Source organism: Dictyostelium purpureum (genome assembly GCF_000190715.1).
Source record: "Dictyostelium purpureum unplaced genomic scaffold DICPUscaffold_371, whole genome shotgun sequence".
Taxonomy (NCBI): Eukaryota; Evosea; class Eumycetozoa; order Dictyosteliales; family Dictyosteliaceae; genus Dictyostelium; species Dictyostelium purpureum.
This window is the reverse complement of record NW_003519707.1, coordinates 6,344-32,940: the sequence shown is the minus strand read 5'-3', so window position 1 is coordinate 32,940 and position 26,597 is coordinate 6,344. Positions and strand designations below refer to the sequence as shown.

Here is a 26,597-nt window from a genome sequence, read left to right as displayed (position 1 = left end):
CGATTTTCTATTAATATCTATATGAATGTTAAATCTGTGTGAAATCATCACTTAAAAAAGAAAAGAATAAAAATAATAATATCTAGTATTTTATAAGATCAATTATTCTGTAAAAAAAAATTTTTTTTTATTTTGAATAATTAATGAATTTTAATTAATTTTTTTCATAAATAAAAAAAAAAGAATATAAAAGAACACCAATCAATAGTATTTAAAATATTAGCAATTCAATTTGTAAAGTCAAAGGATATTACATTATTTAAAATTTAAACTTAATTTTTTTAATTTTTATTTATTTACAAAGTTTTTTATTTAAATTTATAGTTTTATGATATTTTTATTTATGATAAATTAATTTTCCTATTTATACTAAATTTATTTTAATTGTATTTGAATAATCTTTTTTCTTGTTTATAGTTATTGTTAAAAGACCGTTGTTGTATTGTGTTTTGATACTTGATAAATCTAATGTATATATAATTCTGTTTAAGTCAAAACATTTTTTGAATTTACCACATGATCTTTCACTAATATACTTTTTAACTTGTTCTTTGGTATCAGAGGTGACAGTGTTGTTTGTACTTGATTCAGGTTTGATTTCTTTATTTGATGATTGTAAACTGGTGGCAGTGGTATCAGAGGTACTAATATCGTTTTCAAACTCTTCAATTGATGGCTCGTTGTCAGTTTGGGTACTGGTGGCAGTGGTGGTAGTGGTTACAATAGTGTTGTTTTTATATGTTGATCTTTTCTTTTCACCTTGAATATATAGTTTTGAGTCATTAATTTCAATTTGAATATCATCTTTATTTACACCTGCTAATTCAGTTTCAATGATTAATGAATCAGATGTTTCAATAGCATCTGATTCTGGTATAAAATTGATTATTTCTTTTTTGGTTTGTGTTGTTTGTGATTTAAAATTATTTTTATTATTATTATTATTTAAATGTTGATTTAATAAGATATCAAAAATAGTTGCCATTTTATTATTAAGTTATATTAATATATATTTGAACCGAGTTATTATAAAAATTAAATGAATATAATATTTATTTGTTTATTTGTTTATTTGTTTATTTGTTTGATGAATGAAAAAATAAAAATAAAAAATTTTTAATTTATATTTTTTTTTTGGGTTATATTATTAATTTCTAAATAATTTAAGTTTAATAGAGTTCATTCTTCGATTAAAATTCTTTAAATTAACGTGTGATTACATATTTATTTTTTGTTGGATGTGTGAGTTTTAATGAAAATTAAAAATAATTTTAAATGAAATTTTGAAGGAAATAAAAAAAAATTTTTTTAAAATTTTTAAAAAATCTTTAAAAAAAAAAATGTTTGTGGTTAATTAAAATTAAAAAAATTATATTTTTTTCTTTTTTCTGAATCCTTTATTATATTGTTTCATCGTTAAAAATAAATGTTATACATTATACATATAATATAATGTTATACAAACATTTTAATTTCAATAATGTCTTTATAAAAATAATTTAAGGTAATTATTTTTAATTTGAGAATAAAACTGAAATTGGATCAAAAAAAAACACGAATAAAACATAATTATAATTATAATTAAACAAAATCTCACTAAACACACGCATACACCCATTTTATCACTTAATAATTTATTTTTATAAAATTATTTATATGTTATTAGATTACCCCCTCAACACATTTTAAAAAAAAAAAACAACAATAATCATTTTTGACAATATATTATTTAATTATTATTTTTTTAAATTAATTTAAATATTATTTTAAAATATTTTATACATTTCTTTTTTGTTTTTTTTTTTATATTTTTTATTTTATATATATATTTTATACAATAGTTTTAATATGATATAAAAATAACTTTAAAATGAAATTAAAATTTATATTTATTTTATTTTTTTTTAATATATTTTTATTTTTAAATAGTTTAAAAGTAAATTCAGAAAGAGTAGATTTTGCAGCTCTTAGTACATGTACAATTCAAACACCATGTGATTTCAATAATCCAAAGAGTTGGGATGGATTTCAATTACCAAATGAAGGTGACGATGTTTATATAGATTATTCATACTCTAATACAAAAGAAGTTTATGTTTTTGCAAAAGGTTTAAATATCACATACAGCTCTTTAAATATTTTAGGTCACCATACAAGCGATGACAAGTCACATCCACATTTAATATTAACAGATTGCAATTTAAAATTAATAAAATCATTTAATATTGTAAGAGCAACAGTTTATTTTAATCAAACATCAAATACAGTGAATAATTATGAAACCAATAAATTAAAACTAATGAACAACTCGGGAATTTATGTATATAATAATAATGTAATAACCGCTAAAAATATAAATGTAGATAATAGATCCAAAGTTTTATTTTATAATAGTTCAGTTTTACATGTTAATGGAAACTCAACTTTTTCAAATACCCCATCTTTCCAAGACCAATCTGTATTAATAACATTTAATGATCAAAATAATAACAACTATGATGTCGCAATTTTCAAAAATGGTTTAGTGTCCACAAGTCAGGTAACATTAGGAAAAGCTCAGCTTTATGGATCAACTTTACTTAATAACCTTGTAGTTAATGATATTGTCAACATAAAGGATTCATCAAATATTACCATCAAAAACAAACTAGGAATGATATCAAGTGGTGGCTTTACAATTGACCCCAATGCAAAACTAATAATATCAAGCAATATTAATAACCAACAATTAAACAATGTTGTGTTAAATAAAGGTACTATTGTAATTAACAATCCATCGTTAACATTGTCTAAAGTAACTGGATCTGGTGATATTCAATTTGATACTGTAGAACCAAGTGGCGGGGGTAGTAAAAGCAATGTAAAGAATGTTATAAATCAAATAAATGGAAATAGCATTAACGTTGGTGTGGCCGGGGATTCAACTTTAATAATAAAATCATCAACTATCAATAAACTTTATGATTTTGAATCATTGGTAAATAAAAATAATACAGACCCTTACGTTGGTATTAATGGTGAGGTTACTATTGGATCTTTTAATATAGAATATGCACAAATCGCTGTAGAAAGCTCCTCTGATAAACTTATAATCCAAAATTCAAATGTACAAAATAGCCATATTGTAGGTTCTATAGATAATGCAGGTGAACTCTATTTAATAAACTCAACATTAGAATCATCAATTGACAGTAATGGTACAACTATTATAAACAACTCCATATTAAATGGCAATCTATTTTTATATGGTGAAATGGGAGAGCTAAACTACTCTTCCACTGTTACAATAGGAGGTTTCCTTCAAATGGACGATAATAGCAAATTAATAGTAAACTATAACAATGCTAACGACATATTAACTATTAATGGTAATCTTGAAATAAACTCAAACTACTTTTCAATTATTGCAAATCAAGAGCACCCAAATCAAACAAACAACACTATGTTTATAAAAGGTTTATTACTCACTAAAAATAAATTATCAGTGAATCTTTACTTTATAGAACAACCTACCATTTCCCTACCATACCAACTATTTAAACTATCATCATCAAATGAGCATGACAGTTCTTTATTATCATCCTTAATTAAGCCAATCTTAATAACAAATAATGGTGACCATCATAGTATTAATACCAATCTAAATTTAAATTCGCAGTATTATTTTGATCAAAACAACATTGCCTTTGCCAAATTCTCCTTACCTCCAATTGTAAAGCATATAAAAGGATGGGAAATTTTCTTAATCATTTTATCATGTATTGCCATAGTTGTACTTTTAGTTGGTTTTATTTATCTATATTTAAATCATAAAAGATATACTGGTTATTTACCAGTTTAAAAAAATCAAAAAAAATCAATTATTTACAAAAATAAACAATATTTTATTAGTTCATATATAGTTTATTATTATTTTATTTTATAAAAGACTGTTCATTTTCCTTTTTTGGGTTTTATAAAAAATAAAAATAAAAATAAAAAAAAATTATTTTTTTAAAATTTTTTTTTTTAATTTCATTTGATTTATAATAATATAGGATAATAAATAAAAATGGAAAAAAAAAGATATTTATATAATAAACAAAAAGGAATAATAGAATTTAGTAACAATGATAAAAACTGGAGGAAAGTAATTGACCCCAATGATATATTTAGATTGCATGGTTTCATTAAGAGTAGTTTTTTTTTTAAAGGTTCGATAAATGTCGAAAAATTTATAGAAGCAATGGACGAGTCTTTTAAAGATTATCAAGTTTTACTGTCATATATTTACAAGGAAAGTGAAAAACCATTTATATTTTTCAAAGCAGCAGGCTATGAAGAAATATTGGAAATCGAAGAAAGAAATGGTGATTCAATAAACAATTGTAAAATAGAGGACTCTTTACCAAATAAAATCAAAACAAGAGATACAGAAAATGGTGTCAAAGTTGGTGTATTTAAACTTACCTTATTCAAAGATGGCTTCAGTCTAGGGAATGTCATCAGTCATGCAATTTTTGATCAAGGTGCAGTGTGTTATTATTTTAAATATCTATCACAACTCTATAATAATGGAAGAGGAAGAACCATATTGGCCAAACCTCATTTTACAGATTATAGTGCTTTTAGTATCGAGTCTATAATATTTAATGACATGAATGAAGCTCAATTATATGCAAATCAGATAGGCTTTTCATATCCATCATTGCATGCAATATCCGCAACAACAGATACCCACCCCATCCCAGTGTACAATATAGAATTTAATATAAATGAATTAGAAAACTTCAAATCAAGCATCGATGGTAAACAAGCTGGTATTTCAAAAAATGATATTATCACTGCAGTTTTTTTTAAAATGTTTGCATCCTCATCACAGCTTTTAGATAGTGATATCTTTAGCTTAAAATATGCATGTAATATCAGAAAAACTGCTGGTTTAGGTGAAGAGGCTTTAGGTAATATTTATATTCACTGTTGTATACCATTAAAAGTTTTGGAAATTAAAGAGAAATCACTTCTGGAATTAGCAAAAATCAGTCGAAAAAGTGTTTCAAAGATATCTGTAGATCATTTTAAAAAAGATTTAATATGGTATAAATATATACAAGATAACAAAATAGATTCTGATGGTTATTTTTTCCCGACACCCTATACAACAATTTTATCAAATTGGAACCAATTCGACTATAGTCAGGTTAGATTCAATGATTCCACTCCCTATGCTCTAAGGACGATCTCAATAGCTTCTAAAGGTACAAATTTCATATCATTCGATATAAATAACGACAACAAAAAAATAATTTCAACATCAATTGCAGTTACATTCGACAATATCGATGCAATCATAGAAATGGGTAATAATACAAATTTATTTAAAATTATAAAATAAAAAAATAATCTATAAATAAACACACATAAATTTTTTAGAAAATTAAATATTTTGGACTTGATGATCTGTCGGGTAGAACTACTTGTTTAAAATCAAAATCACCACCGAATGAGTGTTGTGAGACTATTTGGTAAAGTGTCGGGTAGAACCACTTGGTTAAAACTTTCACCAAAAATGAGTGTTGTAAGTTGGACTGTTAATTATTAGTTTATTTCTATCGATTACTTATACAGTTGGTGAGAGTTGAGGTGTTGGTGGTTCTTGAACGATATCTTAATTATTTTGTCATGGTTTCCTTGTTCATTATTATGATTTTGTTCTAAAATTGTTTCATTTTGATATAAGTTTTTTATTATTATTGTAGTTGTTGTTGATTTTTTTTTGTTGCTGCATGAATAAAACTTATGATTTTTTTGTTTAATCATAATCATAATCATAATCAAATGGATTTTCTTCTTCAAACTCATGACTGAATGTGAGTATTGCGAGACTATTTGGTAATGTGTCAGGTAGAATTACTTGGTTAAAATTATCACATAATGTGAGTGTTGTGAGACTATTTGGTAATGTACCAGGTAGAATTACTTGGTTAAAATCATAACCGAATGTGAGTGTTGTGAGACAATTTGGTAATGAGCCCGGTGGAACTACTTGGTTAAATTTAGTTCCGAATGTGAGTGTTGTGAGACTATTTGGTAATGTGCCGGGTAGAATTACTTGGTTAAATTTATCACCGAATGTGAGTGTTGTGAGATTATTTGGTAATGTGTCGGGTAGAAGTACTTGGTTAAATTCATAACCGAATGTGAGTGTTGTGAGACTATTTGGTAATGTGCCGGGTAGAATTATTTGGTTAAATTTATCACCAAATGTGAGTGTTGTGAGATTATTTGGTAATGTACCAGGTAGAATTACTTGGTTAAATTCATTACCGAATGTGAGTGTTGTGAGACTATTTGGTAATGTGCCAGGTGGAACTACTTGGTTAAAATAATAACCGAATGTGAGTGTTGTGAGACTATTTGGTAATGTGCTAGGTAAAACTACTTGGTTAAAGTCATAACTGAATGTGAGCGTTGTGAGATTATTTGGTAGTGTGCCGGGTAGAACTACTTGGTTAAAACTACAACCGAATGAGAGCTCTGTGAGACTATTTGGTAATGTGCCGGGTAGAACTACTTGGTTAAAACTATAACCGAATGTGAGTTCTGTGAGACTATTTGGAAATGTGTTGGGTGGAACTACTTGGTTAAAATTATCACCGAATGTGAGTATTGTGAGATTATTTGGTAATGTGTCAGGTAGAACTACTTGGTTAAATTTAGTTCCGAATGTGAGTGTTGTGAGACTATTTGGTAATAAGCCCGGTTGAGCTACTTGATTAAATTCATTACCGAATGTGAGTGTTGTGAGATTATCTGGTAATGTGCCGGGTAGAACTACTTGGTTAAAACAATAACCGAATGTGAGTGTTGTGAGACAATTTGGTAATATGCCGGGTGGAACTACTTGGTTAAAACAATAACCGAATGTGAGTGTTGTGAGACTATTTGGTAATGTGCCCGGTGGAACTACTTGGTTAAAATTATGACCGAATGTGAGTGTTGTGAGATTATTTGGTAATGTGCCGGGTAGAACTACTTGGTTAAAATCATTACCGAATGTGAGTGTTGTGAGACTATTTGGTAATGTGCCGGGTGGAACTACTTGGTTAAATTCATTATCGAATGTGAGTGTTGTGAGATTATTTGGTAATGTGCCGGGTAAAACCACTTGATTAAAACTAACACCGAATGTGAGTGTTGTGAGACAATTTGGTAATGTGCTAGGTGGAACTATATGGTTATAATAATGACCGAATGTGAGTTGTGTGAGACTATTTGGTAATGTACCCGGTGAAACTACTTGGTTACCGAATGTGAGTGTTGTAAGACTATTTGGTAATGTGTCGGGTAGAACTACTTGGTTAAAAAAATGACCGAATGTGAGTGTTGTGAGACTATTTGGTAATGTGCCGGGTAAAACTACTTGGTTAAAACTATAACCGAATGTGAGTGTTGTGAGATTATTTGGTAATGTACCCGGTGGAACTACTTGGTTAAAATTATGACCAAATGTGAGTTTTGTGAGATTATTTGGTAATGTACCAGGTAGAACTACTTGGTTAAAACCATGACCGAATGTGAGTGTTGTGAGACTATTTGGTAATGTGTCGGGTAGAACTACTTGGTTAAAACCATTACCGAATGTGAGTGTAGTTATTGTATTTGGTAAAGTTGTTGGAGTTAACTTTTCAGAAAAATAGGGCAAATATAAACTTGTCAAAAATGGTGGCAATTCATTTTTATCAGGTAGTGTATCACCAAACCAATTAAGTTTTGTTATATATGATTTATCTTTAAACTGGTCATATTGTGATTTATTAAGATCTGCAACACTATATGAAATAAACTTTAAAATATGTTTATGAATTTCATTTCTTAAAAATATATTATTCCAAACTATATATAATAATCTATAATGAATAGTTAAAAAGAGAAAACATCAATAAATATGTTTTTAATAAATCGATTATTTAAATTTATTGTTAAGATTTATTGTATTGTTTGTATTGTACTTACCTATCACTAATATTACTACTGTTTTTTAATTCTTCTTTTACACTAAAGTTAATTAGAGATGATAATAGCTCATTCATTGTTAATATAAAAAATAAATAAAAATTTTTTTATAAATTTATAAAAAAAAAAATTTTATTTTTTTTTTAAAATATCATTTTTGGATAACAAAAAAAATTATAATTAAAAATTTTTAAATATTTTTTATTTTTATTATTATTTTGTTATTGTTATTGGAATGTAGTTATTGTGGTTGTTTTTGATTTTTTTTTGTTGCTGTATTTGAATATAACTTATGATTCTTTGTTTTATCATAATCAGATAGAATTTCTTCTTCAAACTCATGACTGAATGTTAGTATTTTGAGATTATTTGGTAATGTGTCAGGTAGAATTACTTGGTTAAAATTATAATGTGAGTGTTGTGAGACTATTTGGTAATGTTCCAGGTGGAATTGTTAAAATCACAACTGAGTGTGAGTGTTGTAAGACTATTTGGTATTTAATTATTAGTCATGAACTGACCACTTTATTTATAGTTTTTTTTAGTATTGATGTTATGTTTAGGAATTCATTGATTCACTTGGTGCGGACATATTTATTATTACCTTGGCTAATTTTTCGGTGGTAGTCAGAGCCAGCTTCTGTTCATATAAGCAGGGGCCACTAAGATCAGTATCACAATCTTTGTGGTTTGGTCTAGTCTGTGTTATACCTGCAATGCATTCTGATTGATGAAACCGGGTATCATTTAACGATTCATGCTGTTTAATATGGCAGAGTTCTGAATTTGGGCGGATATCAGGATCCAGATGCTTTTTACGGTGTTACTCCTCACCTTGGTAATGTACCAGGTGGGATTACTTGGTTTAAACTATAACCGAATGTGAGTGTTGTGAGATTATTTGGTAATGTGCCCGGTGGAACTACTTGGTTAAAATAATGACCGAATCTCAGTTTTGTGAGACTATTTGGTAATGTGCCGGGTAGAACTACTTGGTTAAAATCATTACCGAATCTGAGTGTTGTGAGACTATTTGATAATGTACCAGGTGGAACTACTTGGTTAAAAAAATGACCGAATGTGAGTTCTGTGAGACTATTTGGTAATGTGCCAGGTAGAATTACTTGGTTAAAACTATAGCCGAATCTGAGTGTTGTGAGATTATTTGGTAATGTGCCAGGTAGAACTACCTGGTTAAAACTATAACCGAATGTGAGTGTTGTGAGATTATTTGGTAATGTGCCAGGTGGAACTACTTGGTTAAAACCATTACCGAATGTGAGTGTTGTGAGATTATTTGGTAATGTGCCAGGTGAAACTACTTGGTTAAAACAATGACCGAATGTGAGTGTTGTGAGATTATTTGGTAATGTGCCGGGTAAAACTACTTGGTTAAAATTATAACTGAATGCGAATGTTGTGAGATTATTTGGTAATGTGTCGGGTAGAAGTACTTGGTTAAATTTAGTTCCGAATGTGAGTGTTGTGAGACTATTTGGTAATATGCACGGTTGAACTACTTGGTTAAATTCATTACCGAATGTGAGTGTTGTGAGATTATTTGGTAATGTGCCAGGTGGAATTACTTGGTTAAAACTTTCACCAAAAATGAGTGTTGTAAGACTATTTGGTAATGTGCCCGGTGGAACTACTTGGTTAAAATATTGACCGAATGTGAGTGTTGTGAGATTATTTGATAATGTGCCAGGTGGAACTACTTGGTTAAAACTTTCACCAAAAATGAGTGTTGTAAGACTATTTGGTAATGTGCCAGGTAGAATTACTTGGTTAAAATCATAACCGAATGTGAGTGTTGTGAGATTATTTGGTAATGTGCCAGGTGGAACTACTTGGTTAAAATCATAACCGAATGTGAGTGTTGTAAGACTATTTGGTAATGTGCCAGGTAGAATTACTTGGTTAAAATCATAACCGAATGTGAGTGTTGTGAGACTATTTGGTAATGTGCCAGGTGGAACTACTTGGTTAAAATCATGACCGAATGTGAGTGTTGTGAGATTATTTGGTAATGTGCCGGGTAAAACTACTTGGTTAAAATCATAACCGAATGTGAGTGTTGTGAGACAATTTGGTAATGTACCAGGTGGAACTATATGGTTAAAATAATGACCGAATGTGAGTTGTGTGAGACTATTTGGTAATGTGCCCGGTGAAACTACTTGGTTACCGAATGTGAGTGTTGTGAGACTATTTGGTAATGTGCCGGGTAGAACCACTTGGTTAAAACAATGACCGAATGTGAGTTGTGTGAGACTATTTGGTAATGTGCCAGGTGGAACTATATGGTTAAAACAATGACCGAATGTGAGTGTTGTAAGACTATCTGGTAATGTGCTGGGTAGAACCACTTGGTTAAACCACTCACCGAATTTGAGTGTTGTGAGACTATTTGGTAATGTACCAGGTAGAACTACTTGGTTAAAACCATTACCGAATGTGAGTGTAGTTATTGTATTTGGTAAAGTTGTTAGAGTTAACTTTTCAGAAAAATAGGGCAAATATAAACTTTTCAAAAATGGTGGCAATTCATTTTTATCAGGTAGTGTATCACCAAACCAATTAAGTTTTGTTATATATGATTTATCTTTAAACTGGTCATATTGTGATTTATTAAGATCTGCAACACTATATGAAATAAACTTTAAAATATGTTTATGAATTTCATTTCTTAAAAATATACTATTCCAAACTATATATAATAATCTATAATAAATAGTTAAAAAGAGAAAACATCAATTTATATGCTTTTAATTAATCGATTATTTAAATTATTGTTTAGATTTATTGTACTTACCTATCACTAATATTACTACTGTTTTTTAATTCTTCTTTTACACTAAAGTTAATTAGAGATGATAATAGCTCATTCATTGTTAATATAAAAAATAAATAAAAATTTTTTTAAATTATAAAAAAAAAATAAAATTTTTTTTTTAAAAAATATTACAATTAAAAATATAATTTTTAGAAAAAATATTTTTCAAAAAAATATCAAAACCATTTGAAATAATCCAAACAGTGCAGAAAATAGGGAAAATAAATTTTAAAATATTTTATTTTTTCGAATTTTTTTTAAATCATTTTTAAAATTTTAAATTTTAAATTTAATTACAAGAACATAAACAAAATAAGGTTAATTAAAAAACTTGGTTTCTTAATATTCACTTTCAAAAGCAGAGACCATTACTCTAATAGAAAATTACAGAAAATTGGGTGTTTCACAAAACAATTAATAGTTATGAACATATGTTCCAAATTTTTTAAATATTATTGATACATAAAATTTTTATTTTAATATCTTAAATTAAAAAGACTATCAATGAATTGTAACAGTTGCTGTAGTTGTGGTTGTTTGTTGTTCCTACTTTTGAAAATAAATTTTTGTTGTTTAATACAAATTGATACATGATATCAAAACAATTTTTAAAGCCTGTAAAAACTTTTATTAGTTAACTTTGTAAATATCCTAATTGGTTAAAATAATGACCGAATGTGAGTGTTGTGAGACTATTTGGTATGGAAAATATTAATCATGACTGATTATTTTATTTAATAGTTAATTACTTCACATGTTAAAAAAAGAGTAACATAATATAAAATTTAAGATATGTAAAAATATATGTATTAAACAGGAAATAATAAGCAGAGAGTAAAATCTTTAAAAGATTTAAGGAAATTTTGTAATTGGTTAAAGATTTAAATTTTTTGTGCCAACTTTCAAGAGTGAGTACGGTACCTATAATTGCGAGTCTAGGTATTTTTACTTTCAAGAATTTCTTTTCGGCTACTGGTAACGGAAGAGTATTAATGCAGTCTTTAAACTTCATTATTGGAATGGATGTTGCATCTCTTGTATTTGGGTTTAATGTATAAGATAATTCTTCAGTTATGATCCTGCCAAATGCTCCAACAACTATGGCAACAAGTTCAACATGGTATGACTTATTATGACCATTCTCACCATCTTTGTACTTATATTGATTCTGGAAATATGATTGTAGGTAGTGATACTAATTTAATTTTTCAGCTTGTCTAAATTCAATATTACCATCAAAAGGTACACAGACTTCTATAATATACACAAGGTGTTTAATATGATCAATTACCACAATGTCTGGTTTATTGGCCGTCGATTGAGAGTTTTTGGAGAATATGTCCCGAATAATTTCAATATTAATAGTCATTTCTTTATCTTTTGATTGTGAATAAGTAATGTGTGGATCCAAGTTGTTTTCCACGTTTGGAATTTCATCGCGTTTGATCAATGATTTACTAATCTCGGTTACAACTGCATCATGACGTCTAATTCTACCGTGTTTATTCATACCAGTACAACCAACAACTAAGTATTCAATTGATTCATCAGCACTAAAACATAATCTACATTTTGTATCATGGTAGTCTCTCCATAGTCTTTTCTTACCAATACCTATATCTTCACTTAGCACCTTGTAGTATAATAATGAATTTGTGTGTTGTCTGATTATTGAAGCCATTTTGCTAGATTGATTATCAAATGTTTTCTTTGTTCTGTCATAGTTTGAGTATACATTTCGGTGGTAGTCAGAGCCAGCTTCTGTTCATATAAGCTGGGCCACTAAGATCAGTTTCACAATCTTTGTGGTTTGGTCTAGTCTGTGTTATACCTACATTGCATTCTGATTGAAGAGACCGGACCGGGTATCGTTTAACGATTCATACCATTTAAAATGGCAGAGTTCTGAATTTGGGTGAATATCAGGATCCAGATGTTTTTTTACGGTGTTACTCCTCACCTTGGTAATGTGCCGGGTTGAACTACTTTGTTAAAACGTTGACCGAATGTGAGTGTTGTGAGACTATTTGGTAATGTGTCGAGTAGAATTACTTTGTTAAATTCATAACCGAATGTGAGTGTAGTTATTGTATTTGGTAAAGTTGTTGGAGTTAACTTTTTATAACAATAGAACAAATTTAAAATTGTCAAAAATGGTGGAAATTCATTTTTATCAGGTAGTGGATCACCATTCCAACTAAGTGTTGTTATATATGATTTATCTTTAAACTGGTCATATTGTGATTTATTAAGATCTACAAAACTATATTCAATAAACTTTAAAATATGTTTAAGAATTACATTTCTTAAAAATATATTATTCCAAACTATACTATAGTCTATATATAATAATCTATAATGAATAGTTAAAAAGAGAAAACATCAATTAATATGCTTTTAATTAATTGATTATTATTTAAATTTATTTCCACTTTTCTTTTTTTAAATAAACCTATTACATCAAATTTTCTTCGGTATACTTTTAGATTTGTTTGATCTGTGGTTTCTTCCATCTCCATTTTTGGAAGATTCTTTTTATCATTGATTTACTTACATCATAATCCACTAAATCCTTTAGATTATTCATTACATCTTTGATACTTGTCACCGGGTTTTGTAATATTAATTAAATACGGTTTGCTTTATAAAACCCATTTTCTCATCTGAAAATATCATGTTTTGAAAACAAAAAAAATTTTAATTATTTTTCAAAACAATATCGAAACCATTTGAAATAATCTAATAAGGTACAAACCTATCAAATTTCAATTTTTATAGAAAATTTCAATAAAAAATTTTAAAAAATCTTTAAAAAAAAATGGTTGTAATTAAATTAAAATTAAAAAAATTATATTTTTTTCTTTTCTCTGAATCCTTTATTATATTGTTTCATCGTTAAAAATAAATGTTATACATTATACATATAATATAATGTTATACAAACATTTTAATTTCAATAATGTCTTTATAAAAATAATTTAAGGTAATTATTTTTAATTTGAGAATAAAACTGAAATTGGATCAAAAAAAAACACGAATAAAACATAATTATAATTATAATTAAACAAAATCTCACTAAACACACGCATACACCCATTTTATCACTTAATAATTTATTTTTATAAAATTATTTATATGTTATTAGATTACCCCCCTCAACACATTTAAAAAAAAAAAAAACAACAATAATCATTTTTGACAATATAAAATTATTTTCTGTAATTTGTTATTTATTATTTGTTATTTGTTATTTTCTTTATTTACAGTGAAACTGGTTTAGGTTAATCTAATTATTGAATATCAAATAGATTTTCAAACTCATGACTGAATATGAGTATTGTGAGACTATTTGGTAATGTGCCTGGTGGAACTACTTGGTTAAAACGTTGACCAAATATGAGTGTTGTGAGACTATTTGGTAATGTGTCGGGTAGAACTACTTGGTTAAAACTATAACCTAACCTGAGTGTTGTGAGATTATTTGGTAATATGCCCGGTTGAACTACTTGGTTAAAACCAAAACCGAATGTGAGTGTTGTAAGACTATTTGGTAATGAGCCGGGTAAAACTACTTGGTTAAAATAATGACCGAATGTGAGTGTTGTGAGATTATCTGGTAATGTGTAAGGTAGAACTATATGGTTATAATTATGACTGAATGTGAGTTGTGTGAGACTATTTGGTAATGTGATCGGTGAAACTACTTGGTTAAAACGATGACCGAATGTGAGTGTTGTAAGACTATTTGGTAATGTGCCGGGTAGAACTACTTTGTTAAAATCACTAACTAATGTGAGTGTTGTGAGACTATTTGGTAATGTGCCCGGTAGAACTACTTGGTTAAAATTATCACCAAATGTGAGTGTAGTTATTGTATTTGGTAAATTTGTTGGAGTTAACTTTTTAGAAAAATAGGGCAAATATAAACTTGTCAAAAACGGTGGAAATTCATTTTTATCAGGTAGTGTATCACCAAACAAACTAAGTGTTGTTAAATATGATTTATATTTAAACTTGTCATATTGTGATTTATCAAGATGTGCAACACTACAATAAATAAACCTTAAAATATGTTTATGAATTTCATTTCTTAAAAATATATTATTCCAAACTATATATAATAATCTATAATAAATAGTTAAAAAGAGAAAACATCAATTAATATGCTTTTAATTAATCGATTATTTAAATTATTGTTTAGATTTATTGTACTTACCTATCACTAATATTACTACTGTTTTTTAATTCTTCTTTTACACTAAAGTTAATTAGAGATAATAATAGCTCATTCATTCTAAATCTTTTTTACATATAAAAATTAATATTTTATTTTTCGATTAATAAAAATATTAAAATATAAATAAATAAAGATTTTATATTCAATTTGAAGATCAACAATTGCTTTATTTTTTTATAATTTTTTTTTAAAAAATAAATAATATAAACACATCAAAATACCTCATTTATTACAAAACACTTTTTTTTAAAAAAAAATTTTAATTTTTTTTTTACCCCTAACAGATTTCGTTTTTCCCAAAACATTATATTTTAAAAAATTAATGTTAATTTTTTATTTGTAACATTTCCCATTTTAAAATTTTTTTTTTTTTTTTTTTTGTCAAAATTTTTAAAGGCATGTTTTGATCCAACCGCATAATATAATTAAAAATTTTCTATAAAAAAATATATTTAAATTTATAACACACACTCTAATAAAAGAACCAGTCTAATGGTGGTTTTATTATTTTTTGTGCTGTGTTAATTACAATTAATATATAATATCATCATGGGGTCTAAATATATATCTCGGGAGCTGTATTAGGGATTTCTTCATTATTTCTGATACCATCAACGGAATTCCTTTATTTATATAAAGATTACCCAATGCTTCTTCGCCCAATCCTGTGAATTTTCTAAAGTTGCACATATATTTTAAATTAAATACTTCATCTATTTAAAGATGTTTGAGTGGTTTTTTAATTACAATTAACACTGCACAGTGGGAAATAGGAAAAAAATTTTAAAAATATTTCTTTTTTTTATTTTTCGAATTTTTTTTAAATCATTTTTAAAATTTTAAATTTCAAATATAATTACTAGAACATAAACAAAATAAGATTAATTAATGAACTTGGTTTCTTAATATTCACTTTCAAAGCAGAGACCATTAATGGTACTAATCATCATCTGTTTCAAGGGACCATATCTGACTTGTCAGTTAGAAACGTTTTGCATAGAAATAATATTGTTAATAAAAAGAAATTCATGAAACCTCCATTAAAGAAAATTACAAGAAGAAAATGATACAATATATCAATTGATGAAATACAACTTTAAAGCCTGTATTTTAATTTAATAGAATTAAAGGTCATATGATAAAGAAATGTTATCAATTAGAATGTTTAATTTATTTTTACAACAGTTTTAAGATATGAGGTTTTATGTATCTTTATCTTTAATTATTATTTTTTGTTAATAAACCGGGTGGAGCTTCTTGATTAAAACTATCACCAAATGTGAGTGTTGTGAGACTGTTTGGTAATGCACCGGGTAGAACTACTTGGTTAAATTTACTACGGAATGTGAGTGTTATAAGACTATTTGGTAATGTGCCAGGTGGAACTACTTGGTTAAATTTAGTTCCGAATGTGAGTGTTGTGAGACTATTTGGTAATGTGCCGGGTAGAATTACTTGGTTAAATTTATCACCGAATGTGAGTGTAGTGAGATTATTTGGTAATGTGTCGGGTAGAACTTCAAGGTTAAAATTATCACCAAATGTGAGTGTTGTGAGACTATTTGGTAATGTACCAGGTAGAACTACTTGGTTAAAACAATAACCGAATGTGAGTGTTGTGAGACTATTTGGTAATGTGACAGGTGGAAATACCTGGTTAAATTTAGTTCCTAATGTGAGTGTTGTGAGATTATTTGGTAATGTGCCGGGTAGAATTACTTGGTTAAAATCATAACCGAATGTGAGTGATGTGAGATTATTTGGTAATGTACCCGGTGGAACTACTTGGTTAAAATAATGACCAAATGTGAGTGTTGTGAGATTATTTGGTAATGTGCCGGGTTGAACTACTTTGTTAAAACGTTGACTGAATGTGAGTGTTGTGAGACTATTTGGTAATGTGTCGGGTAGAATTACTTTGTTAAATTCATAACCGAATGTGAGTGTAGTTATTGTATTTGGTAAAGTTGTTGGAGTTAACTTTTTATAACAATAGAACAAATTTAAAATTGTCAAAAATGGTGGAAATTCATTTTTATCAGGTAGTGTATCACCATTCCAATTAAGTCTGGTTATATATGATTTATATTTAAACTGGTCATATTGTGATTTATTAAGATCTACAACACTATATTCAATAAACTTTAAAATATGTTTATGAATTTCATTTCTTAAAAATATATTATTCCAAACTATATATAATAATCTATAATAAATAGTTAAAAAGAGAAAACACAATTAATATGCTTTTAATTAATCGATTCTTATTTAAATTTATTGTTTAGATTTTTTTATTGTACTTACCTATCACTAATATTACTACTGTTTTTTAATTCTTCTTTTACACTAAAGTTAATTAGAGATGATAATAGGTCATTCATTGTTAATATAAAAATTTTTATTTATTTTTTTATAAAAAAAAAAATTTTTTTTTTAAAAATATCAAGATATCTTAAATATTAAATTTTTATAAAAATATCAAAACCGTTTGTAATAATCTAATAAATTAAATTTTTTTAAAAAAAAGATATAAACTTATCAAAGCTTAATTTTTATAAAAAATTTTATTTGAATTTATTACACACTAATAAATGAGCCAGTTTCACCACTCCTGATTCTAATGGTTGTGTTTTATTATTTTTTTGTGCAGTTTTAATTGTAATTAAAAAACTACTCAAACAAATTAATATATAATATCATCATGGGGTCTAAATATATCTCGGGCGCTGTATTAGGGATTTCTTCATTATATCTGATACCACCAACGGAATTCCTTTGTTTATATAAAGATTACCCAATGCTTCTTCGCCCAATCCTGTGAATTTTCATATGTTGCAAATATATTTTAAATTAAATACCTCATCTATTTAAAGATGTTTGAGTGTTTTTTTAATTACAATTAACACTGCACAGTGGGAAAACAAATTTTAAAAAATATTTCTTTTTTTATTTTTCGAATTTTTTTTAAATCATTTTTAATATTTTAAATTTTAAATATAATTACTAGAACATAATCAAAATGAGGTTATTTGATGAACTTCGTTTCTTAATATTCACTTTCAAAAGCAGAGACCATTACTCTAATAGAAAATTGGGTGTTTCACAAAACAACAGTGGCAAAAACAATTCATAGATATAAACAAACAGGTCCGATCATTGACCATCAACGTTATGAAAGAGAAAAAAAGATTCTAGAAAGAGATGAAAATCTGATATGTTTCAAAAATTTTGAATTATGTAATTGAAGAATGTAAAAGAAGCATTAGTACTTATCATCATCTGTTTCAAGCGACTATATCTGACTTGTCAGTTAGAAACGTTTTGCATAGAAATTGTTAATAAAAAGAAATTTAAATCAAACAAACACGTTCAGAATAAAAAATCATCAATTTTGTAAATTTATAATATTTTAAAATTTCTAAACTATTGAACTTTATATAAAATTATATTATTAATATGTTATAATCCGAGATATCATAGTATTTTCACACATTTTTAAACCTTAAATTATTTTTAAAAAATTATGAAAATAATAAAAAAATAAATGTCAAAGATATTTTTTAAATTTTTTTTTTTATTTTTCAAATTTTTTTTCGTTTAAAATATTTTCGTTTTGCAAAAACAAACAAATTAATAAAATAAATAATGGAAGATTATATGTTTAATAAAGATAAAATGACTGTATCATTTAATACAACTAAAAAAAGTTGGGTTAAAAAAATAGAATCACCAAATAATATATTTGCATCCCCAGCTTTTGTTAGAGGTTGTTTCTATTTTAAAGACTCTATAGATATAAATAGATTTATAAATGCAATGAATTTATCGTTTAAAGATTATGATATGCTATTGTCAACACTAGCTGTTGATAAGGATGGCAAACCATTGGCTACATACACACAGAACCAATCTCAAGAGATACTAGAAATAGAAGAAGCACCATCAAAACTAATTGAAGAATCAGAAATTGAAAATTTAGTACCAAACAAAGTGATTACCCCAGCACAACAATCGGGCGCAACTGGAGATTTGAACGGTATGAAAATGGGTGCTTTTAAATTAACAATTTTTGGTAATGGTTTTTCAGTTGGTTTTAATATCAGTCACTCAATGTTTGATCAAACTGGTGTATTTTATTATTTTAAATATCTATCTCAAATCTATACATTAGGTGCCGACAAAATTACCTTAAAGAAACCAGAAATTATTGAATATAACAATAATGACAGTTATAAATTTAGCGATATTAATGAAGCACATCAATATGCAAATTCAAATCTAGGTTTCTTTTATAAAGATCCATCAAATGGTAAAGCATTTTCAGAAAATATAAGTATTGATATAGAATTTAATTCAAACGAAATTGATCAATTTAAGAGTACAGTAAAGGACCAAATTCTTTCAAAGAATGATATTATTTCAGCAATTATGTTCAAAATATGCACATTAAATTCAAAATTAAAAGACGACGATGTTTTTCATCTTAGATATCTATGTAATATAAGAAAATTTGCAGGTTTGGGTGAAGAAACATTAGGTAACTTATTTAAATATTGCACCATTCCATTAAAGGTTTCAGATATTAGAGAAATGTCAATAATCGATTTAGCCAAAGTAAATCGTAAAAGTGTATCAGAAATTACATATAAACAATTTATAAAAGCTTTATGTTGGTATAAATATACACAGGATGAAAAGCACATAAATTATCATTACTTTATTCCATCAATCTATTCCACAAAACTATCAAACTGGACTCAGTTCAGTTATGAACAAATTGCATTCGATAATGCCAAACCATACTCTTTAAAACCAATATCAAAAGCTGGTGATGCAACTAACTTTATTTCATTTGAAATCAATCAAAATAATGAAAAAATTATTCAAACATCTGTGGCAATCTCACCTGATAGTATGGCTAAAGTAATAGAATTAAGTAATACTACAACTCTATTTAAAATTTTAAATTAGTTAAATAAACAAATTTTTGTTTTAAAAAATCTATCATAGTTGATCCTTTTTTTTTCTTTTTTTTTGTTTAATTTCATATTCACTTTATTTAAATAATATTTATAAATTCGGAAGATATAGGGAAATTTTTAGGCTTAAGAAGGAATCTTACGACAGTTTTAAGGTATGATGTTTTATAATTTATATGTCTATTTCTTTAATTCTTTAACTAGTATTTGAATATTATTACAATTGGTTAATATTATCACCAAATATGAGCCTTGAAATATTATTTGTTAATAAACCGGGTGGAGCTTCTTGATTAAAATCACGACCGAATGTGAGTGTTTTAAGACTATTTGGTAATGAGCTGGGCAGAATTTCTTGGTTAAAATCATCACCGAATGTGAGTGTTGTGAGACTATTTGTTAATGTGTCAGGTAGAACCACTTGGTTAAAACGATGACCGAATGTGAGTGTTGTGAGATTATTTGCTAATGTGCCAGGTAGAACTACTTGGTTAAAATCATTACCGAATGTGAGTGTTGTGAGATTATTTGGTAATGAACCCGGTGAAACTACTTGGTTAAAATCATAACCGAATGTGAGTGTTCTAAGAATATTTGGTAATATGCCCGGTGGAACTACTTGGTTAAAATTATCACCGAATGTGAGTGATGTGAGACTATTTGGTAATGTGTCAGGTAGAACTACCTGGTTAAATTTAGTTCCGAATGTGAGTGTTGTGAGACTATTTGGTAATGTGCCAGGTAGAACTACTTGGTTAAATTTAGTTCCGAATGTGAGTGTTGTGAGACTATTTGGTAATGTGCCCGGTAGAATTACTTGGTTAAAATCATAACCGAATGTGAGTGTTGTGAGACTATTTGGTAATGTGTCAGGTAGAATAACTTGGTTAAAATCATAACCGAATGTGAGTGTTGTGAGACTATTTGGTAATGAGCCAGGTAGAACTACCTGGTTAAATTTAGTTCCGAATGTGAGTGTTGTGAGACTATTTGGTAATGAGCCTGGTAGAACTACTTGTTTAAAATAATGACCAAATGTGAGTGATGTGAGATTATTTGGTAATGTTCCGGGTTGAACTACTTGGTTAAAACAATAACCGAATGTGAGCGTTGTAAGACTGTTTGGAAATGAGTCAGGTAGAATTACTTGGTTAAAACAATCACTGAATGTGAGTGTTGTGATATTATTTGGTAATATTCCGGGTAGAACTACATCATTAAATCTAGAGCCGAATGTGAGTGTTGTAAGATTATTTGGTAATGTGCCGGATTGAAACACATGGGTAAAACCACGACCGAATGTGAGCTTTGTGAGACTGTCTGGTAATGAGCCCGGTAGAACTTCTTGGTTAAAATTATCACCAAATGTGAGTGTTGTGAGACTATTTGGTAATGTGCCAAGTGGAACTACTTGGTCAAATTTATTTCCGAATGTGAGTGTTGTGAGACTATTTGGTAATGTGCCGGGTTGAACTACTTGGTTAAAACGATGACTGAATGTGAGTGCTGTAAGACTATTTGGTAGTGTGCCGGGTAGAACCACTTGGTCATAAAAATTACCGAATGTGAGTGAAGTAATTGTATTTGGTAAAGTTTTTCGAGTTAATTTTTTAAAAAAATTGTACAAATATAAACTTGTCAAAAATGGTGGCAATTCATTTTTATCAGGTAGTGTATCACCATACCACCTAAGTGTTGTTATATATGATTTATCTTTAAACTGGTCATATCGTAATTTATTAAGATCTACAACACTATATTCAATAAACTTTAAAATATGTTTATGAATTTCATTTCTTAAAAATATATTATTCCAAACTATATATAATAATCTATAATGAATAGTTAAAAAGAGAAAACACTAATCAATAAGCCTTTAATTAATTTATTATTTTTATTTATTGTATTGTACTTACCTATCACAAATATTACTACTGTTTTTTAACTCTTCATTTACACTAAAGTTAATTAGAGATGATAATAGCTTATCCATTGCTTTTATAAAAAAAAATATAAAGGGGTGTTTGGGTTTTTTTAAAAAATATTAAAAAAAAAATAAAAATTTTACAAAAATTAAAAAAATTTGCCAAAAATTTAAAAAAATCTGCATAATATTCTAAAGTTAATTGTGTATGGTTTTGAATAATTTCAAAATAGAGTTTAGAATCTAATCCTTTAGGTATATGAACTAAATAAATTTGACCATATACAATATTTCTCCAAAACATTTCCTTTACACCACCATTTCTAACACTTGTCTTGATATGAGATTCTAGTAAAAAAATAAGTGTAAAAAGTCAAGGGTATCATGGTTATTCATATAAAAAATATTATTGGTAAATTATATTTTGTATATAATATATAATAATAGTTGAGGGGATCTAAATGTATATTCCGGGCACTGTATTAGTCTTTTTATCTTCTTAGTAATAACTATGTATTTATTTACAATTTTTATTTGTTTATTTAATATTGATCGATTATTTTAAAATTGGGTTGAACCTGAACCTGAACCTGAACCACTGCCTGAACCACTTGAACCACTGGATGATGAACCTGAACCTGAACCTGAATCTGAGCCTGAACCTGAGCCTGAACCTGAAGTTGATGAAGTTGTTGAGGATGATGAAGTTGATGAGGATGAAGTTGGGCTGGCCATGCAAGAGTTCCAACCGTTACATTTACCTGATGACCATGTAGTCCAAGCATTGAGACTTTTTAATGTTTAATAATAATTATTAATATATAAGGTATTAGATTTTTATTATTATTATAATTACTTACCCTTGAGCTTTTAAGATAGCAGCAGCACAAGCAGCATTAACTTCTGGGTTCATTAAATCAGCAGCACCTGAACATTTGCAGAGTTCTCCACAGTGAGTTTTAGCAAGACATTGCCATAAACCAGTAGCACTTGAACTTGGGTTGGTAGCATCAGCATTCCATCTATAGTAATAATTTAATAAGTGATAAACTATTAACAAACAAACTATTATATATATTAATTAATTAATAATTTAAATTATACTTACGATGATTCTTTTTGAGCAATACAAATCATATCGGTTTGATATTGAGCTGGGAAATATTGAGCAGCGAGAGCTTGCATTTGTGAACATGATAAATAATTAGTGGCACTTTCAGCTCCACCAACAAGGGCTAAATAAGCAGCAACTAATGAGAGTAAGATTGATTTACTGAACATGTTTAAATTATTGTGAAATATATGTATATGAATAAAAAATAACTTATCAAAATAAAAAATATTAAAAAAAAAAAAATAAAAAAATCAATAAAAAAACAAAAAATAAAAAAAAAATAAAAAAATAAAAGAAAAATACTTTTTTTTTTGCTACAAACACGGAAACTAAAGGGTGTAATACTGGTATAGATATTAATTGTTGGGTACCGTTGGAAAAGTCGCAAAACAATTTTATTTAAAAATATTTTTTGTTTTTTTTTTTTTTTGATTTTTTCAAAATTTTTTTCGGAATATAAATTTTTTTTTTTTTTTTTAATTTGGGTTACAAAAACCATATGGTTGGATATATTGCAAATTAACAAAATGAAAATCTAGATTTCTTTTAATTCAAATATTTTTTTAATATAAATTTATTATTACATCCTTTTATTTATATCAGCAATATATCCATCATCCAAAAATTTAAATATGATGGATTCGGTCCGAAAGGTCTTGAAAGATCCAGTGTTTGAATTTATAGTTGTTTGGGGTTCTTATTGCTGTCTCTATAACTGAACCAATATCAAGGCAACATAAAAAAAAAATAAAAAATAAAAAAATAAAAAAATAAAAAAATAAAAATATAAAAAAATAAAATTTTTATATAAACATAATAATTCAAAAAAAAAAAAAAATTAATAAAAGGAAATAAATAATTTTTGAAATACAAATAAAAATTTACATTTTATATTAATCCATTCTTTAAAAACCATAATAAAATTTAGTAATCTAAGATAACTCATCAATAAATTATAATAAAATTATAAATATTATAGTAAATTTTTAAGAACAAACTAAAGTTTATTTTGATGCATATAGAATATTATTTATTATTTAAATAAAGTAATTTAAAATTTCCTAAATTATTTGTATTCGATTTTAAATTATTTGTTTATTTTGTATTTGAGTTTTTGTGCGAGTGTTTGAATATAAAAAAAGTTTTCAAAAAAAAAAAAAAGAAAAATATTTATATACATTCGCACACAAATTAACACACATCCACCCAAAATTGCTATATGAAATTAATTTCTCTATTTTTTTTTCTCTTTATTCTTTGTGTGCATAATAAAAAAATAACAAAATAAAAATAAAAATATATATATATTTTTTTTTTTAATAAAAATATAACTTAATTTATTTTTATTTTTATTTTTATTTTTATTTTTATTTTTAATTTATTTATATATAAGGAACAAAAAATACTATTATATTAATCAAAAATTGATTCAATATATTTTAAAAATCTACTTTGGTAATCTTTTGGGTTAACTGCTGATATTTTAGTCTAAAAAAGAAAAAAAAAATAAAAGATGATATTAGTATTGAGATACCTTATTAAAAAAATTTTTTAAATTTAATTTTAAACTTACTCTATCAAAGAACATTCCTTTTAAAGCATTTTCACCACGCTTTTTTAAATTATAAGTTGTTAGGATATCAATTAAACCTAAATAATAAACTATACCTCCATCACTTTCTTCTGTATTCGATCTATAAATTATATTTGAAGTTGATAATGATGTTGGTTGTGGAGGGGTATGAATTCTTTCAATAATACCATTAAAATCCTTTTTGAAATAGGATATATCCTTTTTCTCAAGTGGACCTTGAGATTCTTTAAGAGTTTGAATTGATTTGTTGTCACTAATATGTAAACCAACCAATAAACTATAATCACATATACCATGGCTGCACATCCATTCAGAGTCGATTGATAACTGTTGTATAAATACTTTTTTTAATTTACCTAAATGAATATTTCTTTTTAAATTTAAATCTTTGAATGTCAAATCTTGAGTTTGAATATTAATACTATTATCTACACCATTTATTTGATTGCTACTATTACTTGTATTCAAACTATCTGTACCGTTTTGATGCTGTTGTTGCTCCTTGGCTAATTTTTGCTGAATTTTATTAACATCAACATATCTACCTATTGTTGAACCTTTTAAATCATATTTTTCTTTAATTTCCAACTTTTGTTCAGTATAGAAAAGATTGACCATTACAACAAATATGATATCTCTATGGGCACTATTATAATAGGAAGCACCACTTAATTTTAATTTACCCTTTAGGCGAAATACTCCCAAGAATCTTGGAAGCAAAGAATTTGGGTACTTCATAATGTGTTGATAGTATGATGGAAATAATTTAGTGAATGTTTCATACTCGCCCCATGGTATTGTTTTTAAAAAGTATTTAGAATCCTCTGATTTATAGAAAAAACTACCGCTTCTACCCACAGTTTGAACCTCTAAAAATTTTACAATATCATATATCTCTGGGCTGCCTATTGATGATTTGGATCTAAGGAAATCATTGTCAACATTATAATATTTTCTTATTGCTTTAAAAACCTTTGGTGAGAATATTGTAAACTGCCATTTATCTGATAATGAGGATGTTAATGATGCTGTAGATGATGATAGCTCTGAGTTTGAAGCGACTGTTGTATTTGATGAGGTTGTTCTTGCTATTGTTGTTACAGTTGATGATGAACATTCAGATGTGGATTCTGGTTCTAAAAGATGGAATTGATTTATAATCTGTTCGTCATCTAAATCTACACTTGAATCAATTGGGATTTTAATATTGGTTTCTTGTTTAAAATCTTCTTTTGAAAAATCACCACTGTATTCTTTTTGATTTGTTTCTCCATTACTATTATTTATTTCAAATAACTTTTTAAAACCAATAGTCAATAAATTAATATACTGTTGAGTTTCTTCATCTTGTACTAATTTTTTAGATTGATTTACATTAGCTGATGGTCTATAAAGGGTTTCTTCGATAGCGTTTTTGGAATACTTTAAAATATTAAATGGTTTTAAAACGGATCTATGTGATGATGATGTTGGTGTTGATGAGTTATTTGGTTGTTGTGGTGCTGTGGGTGGCGATGCTTTATTTAATAACTTTGGATCTATTGATACCAAAAGTGGTTTAGTTGGTAGTTGTTGGGTGGGTTGTTTGGTTGGTTGTTGTTGTTGTTGGGTGGGTTGTTGAGTTGGTTGTTTGGTTGGTTGAGGTGGTTGTTGTTGTTTAGTTGGTTGTTGTTTGGTTTGTTGTTGTGTTTGTTGTTGTTGGGTTTGTTGAGTTTGTTGTGGGATTTGTTGTTGTTGTTGTGTTTGTTGTTGGGTTAAGTGTTGGTCCTCTTGTTGTTGTGTTTGTTGTTGGGTTAATTTTTGGGTTTGTTGTTGGGTTTGTTGTTGTTGTTGGGTTGTTTGTTGGGTTGTTTGTTGGGTTAAGTTGTTGGGTTTGTTGTGGGGTTTGTTGTTGGGTTTGTTGTTGGGTTATGTGTGA

General features: G+C 27.1%; 13 protein-coding genes across 13 annotated transcripts in view; 3 read left to right on the top strand and 10 right to left on the bottom strand.

Moving 5' to 3' along the window:
- Window positions 1-334: 334 nt before the first annotated feature.
- DICPUDRAFT_92934 (uncharacterized protein) lies at window positions 335-1,059 on the bottom strand. Its single transcript, XM_003292767.1, has 2 exons — window positions 379-1,059; window positions 335-355 (listed from the first exon to the last, which is right to left on the bottom strand). The coding sequence occupies exons 1-2, from the start codon at window positions 983-985 to the stop codon at window positions 342-344; spliced, it is 621 nt and encodes a 206-aa protein (XP_003292815.1). The 5' UTR covers window positions 986-1,059; the 3' UTR covers window positions 335-341.
- A 2,238-nt stretch (window positions 1,060-3,297) lies between these two features.
- Window positions 3,298-3,905, top strand: DICPUDRAFT_92933 (uncharacterized protein). The gene has a single exon (XM_003292770.1). It carries the CDS (start codon window positions 3,305-3,307, stop codon window positions 3,839-3,841), a length of 537 nt encoding a protein of 178 aa, XP_003292818.1. The 5' UTR covers window positions 3,298-3,304; the 3' UTR covers window positions 3,842-3,905.
- Window positions 3,906-4,051: 146 nt separating this feature from the next.
- DICPUDRAFT_41106 (uncharacterized protein) lies at window positions 4,052-5,374 on the top strand (the record flags this gene model as incomplete). The annotated part of the gene is made up of 1 exon (XM_003292769.1): window positions 4,052-5,374. The coding sequence occupies one exon, from the start codon at window positions 4,052-4,054 to the stop codon at window positions 5,372-5,374; it is 1,323 nt and encodes a 440-aa protein (XP_003292817.1).
- Window positions 5,375-5,791: 417 nt separating this feature from the next.
- DICPUDRAFT_83418 (uncharacterized protein) lies at window positions 5,792-8,072 on the bottom strand (the record flags this gene model as incomplete). Its single annotated transcript, XM_003292766.1, has 2 exons — window positions 5,792-7,889; window positions 7,996-8,072. The coding sequence occupies 2 exons, from the start codon at window positions 8,070-8,072 to the stop codon at window positions 5,792-5,794; spliced, it is 2,175 nt and encodes a 724-aa protein (XP_003292814.1).
- A 482-nt stretch (window positions 8,073-8,554) lies between these two features.
- DICPUDRAFT_157574 (uncharacterized protein) lies at window positions 8,555-10,887 on the bottom strand (the record flags this gene model as incomplete). The annotated part of the gene is made up of 3 exons (XM_003292765.1): window positions 8,555-8,806; window positions 8,922-10,719; window positions 10,811-10,887. 3 exons carry the CDS (start codon window positions 10,885-10,887, stop codon window positions 8,555-8,557), a joined length of 2,127 nt encoding a protein of 708 aa, XP_003292813.1.
- A 1,139-nt stretch (window positions 10,888-12,026) lies between these two features.
- On the bottom strand, window positions 12,027-12,512 carry DICPUDRAFT_83416 (uncharacterized protein; the record flags this gene model as incomplete). The annotated part of the gene is made up of 1 exon (XM_003292764.1): window positions 12,027-12,512. One exon carries the CDS (start codon window positions 12,510-12,512, stop codon window positions 12,027-12,029), a length of 486 nt encoding a protein of 161 aa, XP_003292812.1.
- A 275-nt stretch (window positions 12,513-12,787) lies between these two features.
- Window positions 12,788-13,418, bottom strand: DICPUDRAFT_83415 (uncharacterized protein; the record flags this gene model as incomplete). The annotated part of the gene is made up of 2 exons (XM_003292763.1): window positions 12,788-13,170; window positions 13,382-13,418. The coding sequence occupies 2 exons, from the start codon at window positions 13,416-13,418 to the stop codon at window positions 12,788-12,790; spliced, it is 420 nt and encodes a 139-aa protein (XP_003292811.1).
- A 703-nt stretch (window positions 13,419-14,121) lies between these two features.
- On the bottom strand, window positions 14,122-15,124 carry DICPUDRAFT_157571 (uncharacterized protein; the record flags this gene model as incomplete). The annotated part of the gene is made up of 2 exons (XM_003292762.1): window positions 14,122-14,878; window positions 15,048-15,124. 2 exons carry the CDS (start codon window positions 15,122-15,124, stop codon window positions 14,122-14,124), a joined length of 834 nt encoding a protein of 277 aa, XP_003292810.1.
- A 1,162-nt stretch (window positions 15,125-16,286) lies between these two features.
- On the bottom strand, window positions 16,287-17,449 carry DICPUDRAFT_83413 (uncharacterized protein; the record flags this gene model as incomplete). Its single annotated transcript, XM_003292761.1, has 2 exons — window positions 16,287-17,274; window positions 17,373-17,449. The coding sequence occupies 2 exons, from the start codon at window positions 17,447-17,449 to the stop codon at window positions 16,287-16,289; spliced, it is 1,065 nt and encodes a 354-aa protein (XP_003292809.1).
- Window positions 17,450-18,743: 1,294 nt separating this feature from the next.
- Window positions 18,744-20,039, top strand: DICPUDRAFT_41155 (uncharacterized protein; the record flags this gene model as incomplete). The annotated part of the gene is made up of 1 exon (XM_003292768.1): window positions 18,744-20,039. The coding sequence occupies one exon, from the start codon at window positions 18,744-18,746 to the stop codon at window positions 20,037-20,039; it is 1,296 nt and encodes a 431-aa protein (XP_003292816.1).
- A 225-nt stretch (window positions 20,040-20,264) lies between these two features.
- Window positions 20,265-21,506, bottom strand: DICPUDRAFT_41108 (uncharacterized protein; the record flags this gene model as incomplete). Its single annotated transcript, XM_003292760.1, has 1 exon — window positions 20,265-21,506. A coding segment is annotated over one exon (1,242 nt), but the record flags the coding sequence as incomplete, so codon positions are not given.
- A 1,026-nt stretch (window positions 21,507-22,532) lies between these two features.
- On the bottom strand, window positions 22,533-23,252 carry DICPUDRAFT_41144 (uncharacterized protein; the record flags this gene model as incomplete). Its single annotated transcript, XM_003292759.1, has 3 exons — window positions 22,533-22,761; window positions 22,832-22,993; window positions 23,080-23,252. 3 exons carry the CDS (start codon window positions 23,250-23,252, stop codon window positions 22,533-22,535), a joined length of 564 nt encoding a protein of 187 aa, XP_003292807.1.
- Window positions 23,253-24,498: 1,246 nt separating this feature from the next.
- DICPUDRAFT_157566 (uncharacterized protein) overlaps window positions 24,499-26,597 on the bottom strand; it is a gene marked incomplete at both ends in the record, with an annotated part of 2,797 nt that continues 698 nt past the window's right edge. The window contains 2 exons of the mRNA XM_003292758.1: window positions 24,499-24,573; window positions 24,659-26,446. Of these exons, the coding sequence (XP_003292806.1) occupies window positions 24,499-24,573; window positions 24,659-26,446 (1,863 nt within the window). The remainder of the gene's footprint in view (window positions 24,574-24,658; window positions 26,447-26,597) is intronic.

Bases quoted from the DNA above. Each gene is read 5' to 3' on its own strand.
- DICPUDRAFT_92934 (XM_003292767.1), bottom strand. From the start codon at position 985: ATGGCAACTATTTTTGATATCTTATTAAATCAACATTTAAATAATAAT.
- DICPUDRAFT_92933 (XM_003292770.1), top strand. From the start codon at position 3,305: ATGGACGATAATAGCAAATTAATAGTAAACTATAACAATGCTAACGAC.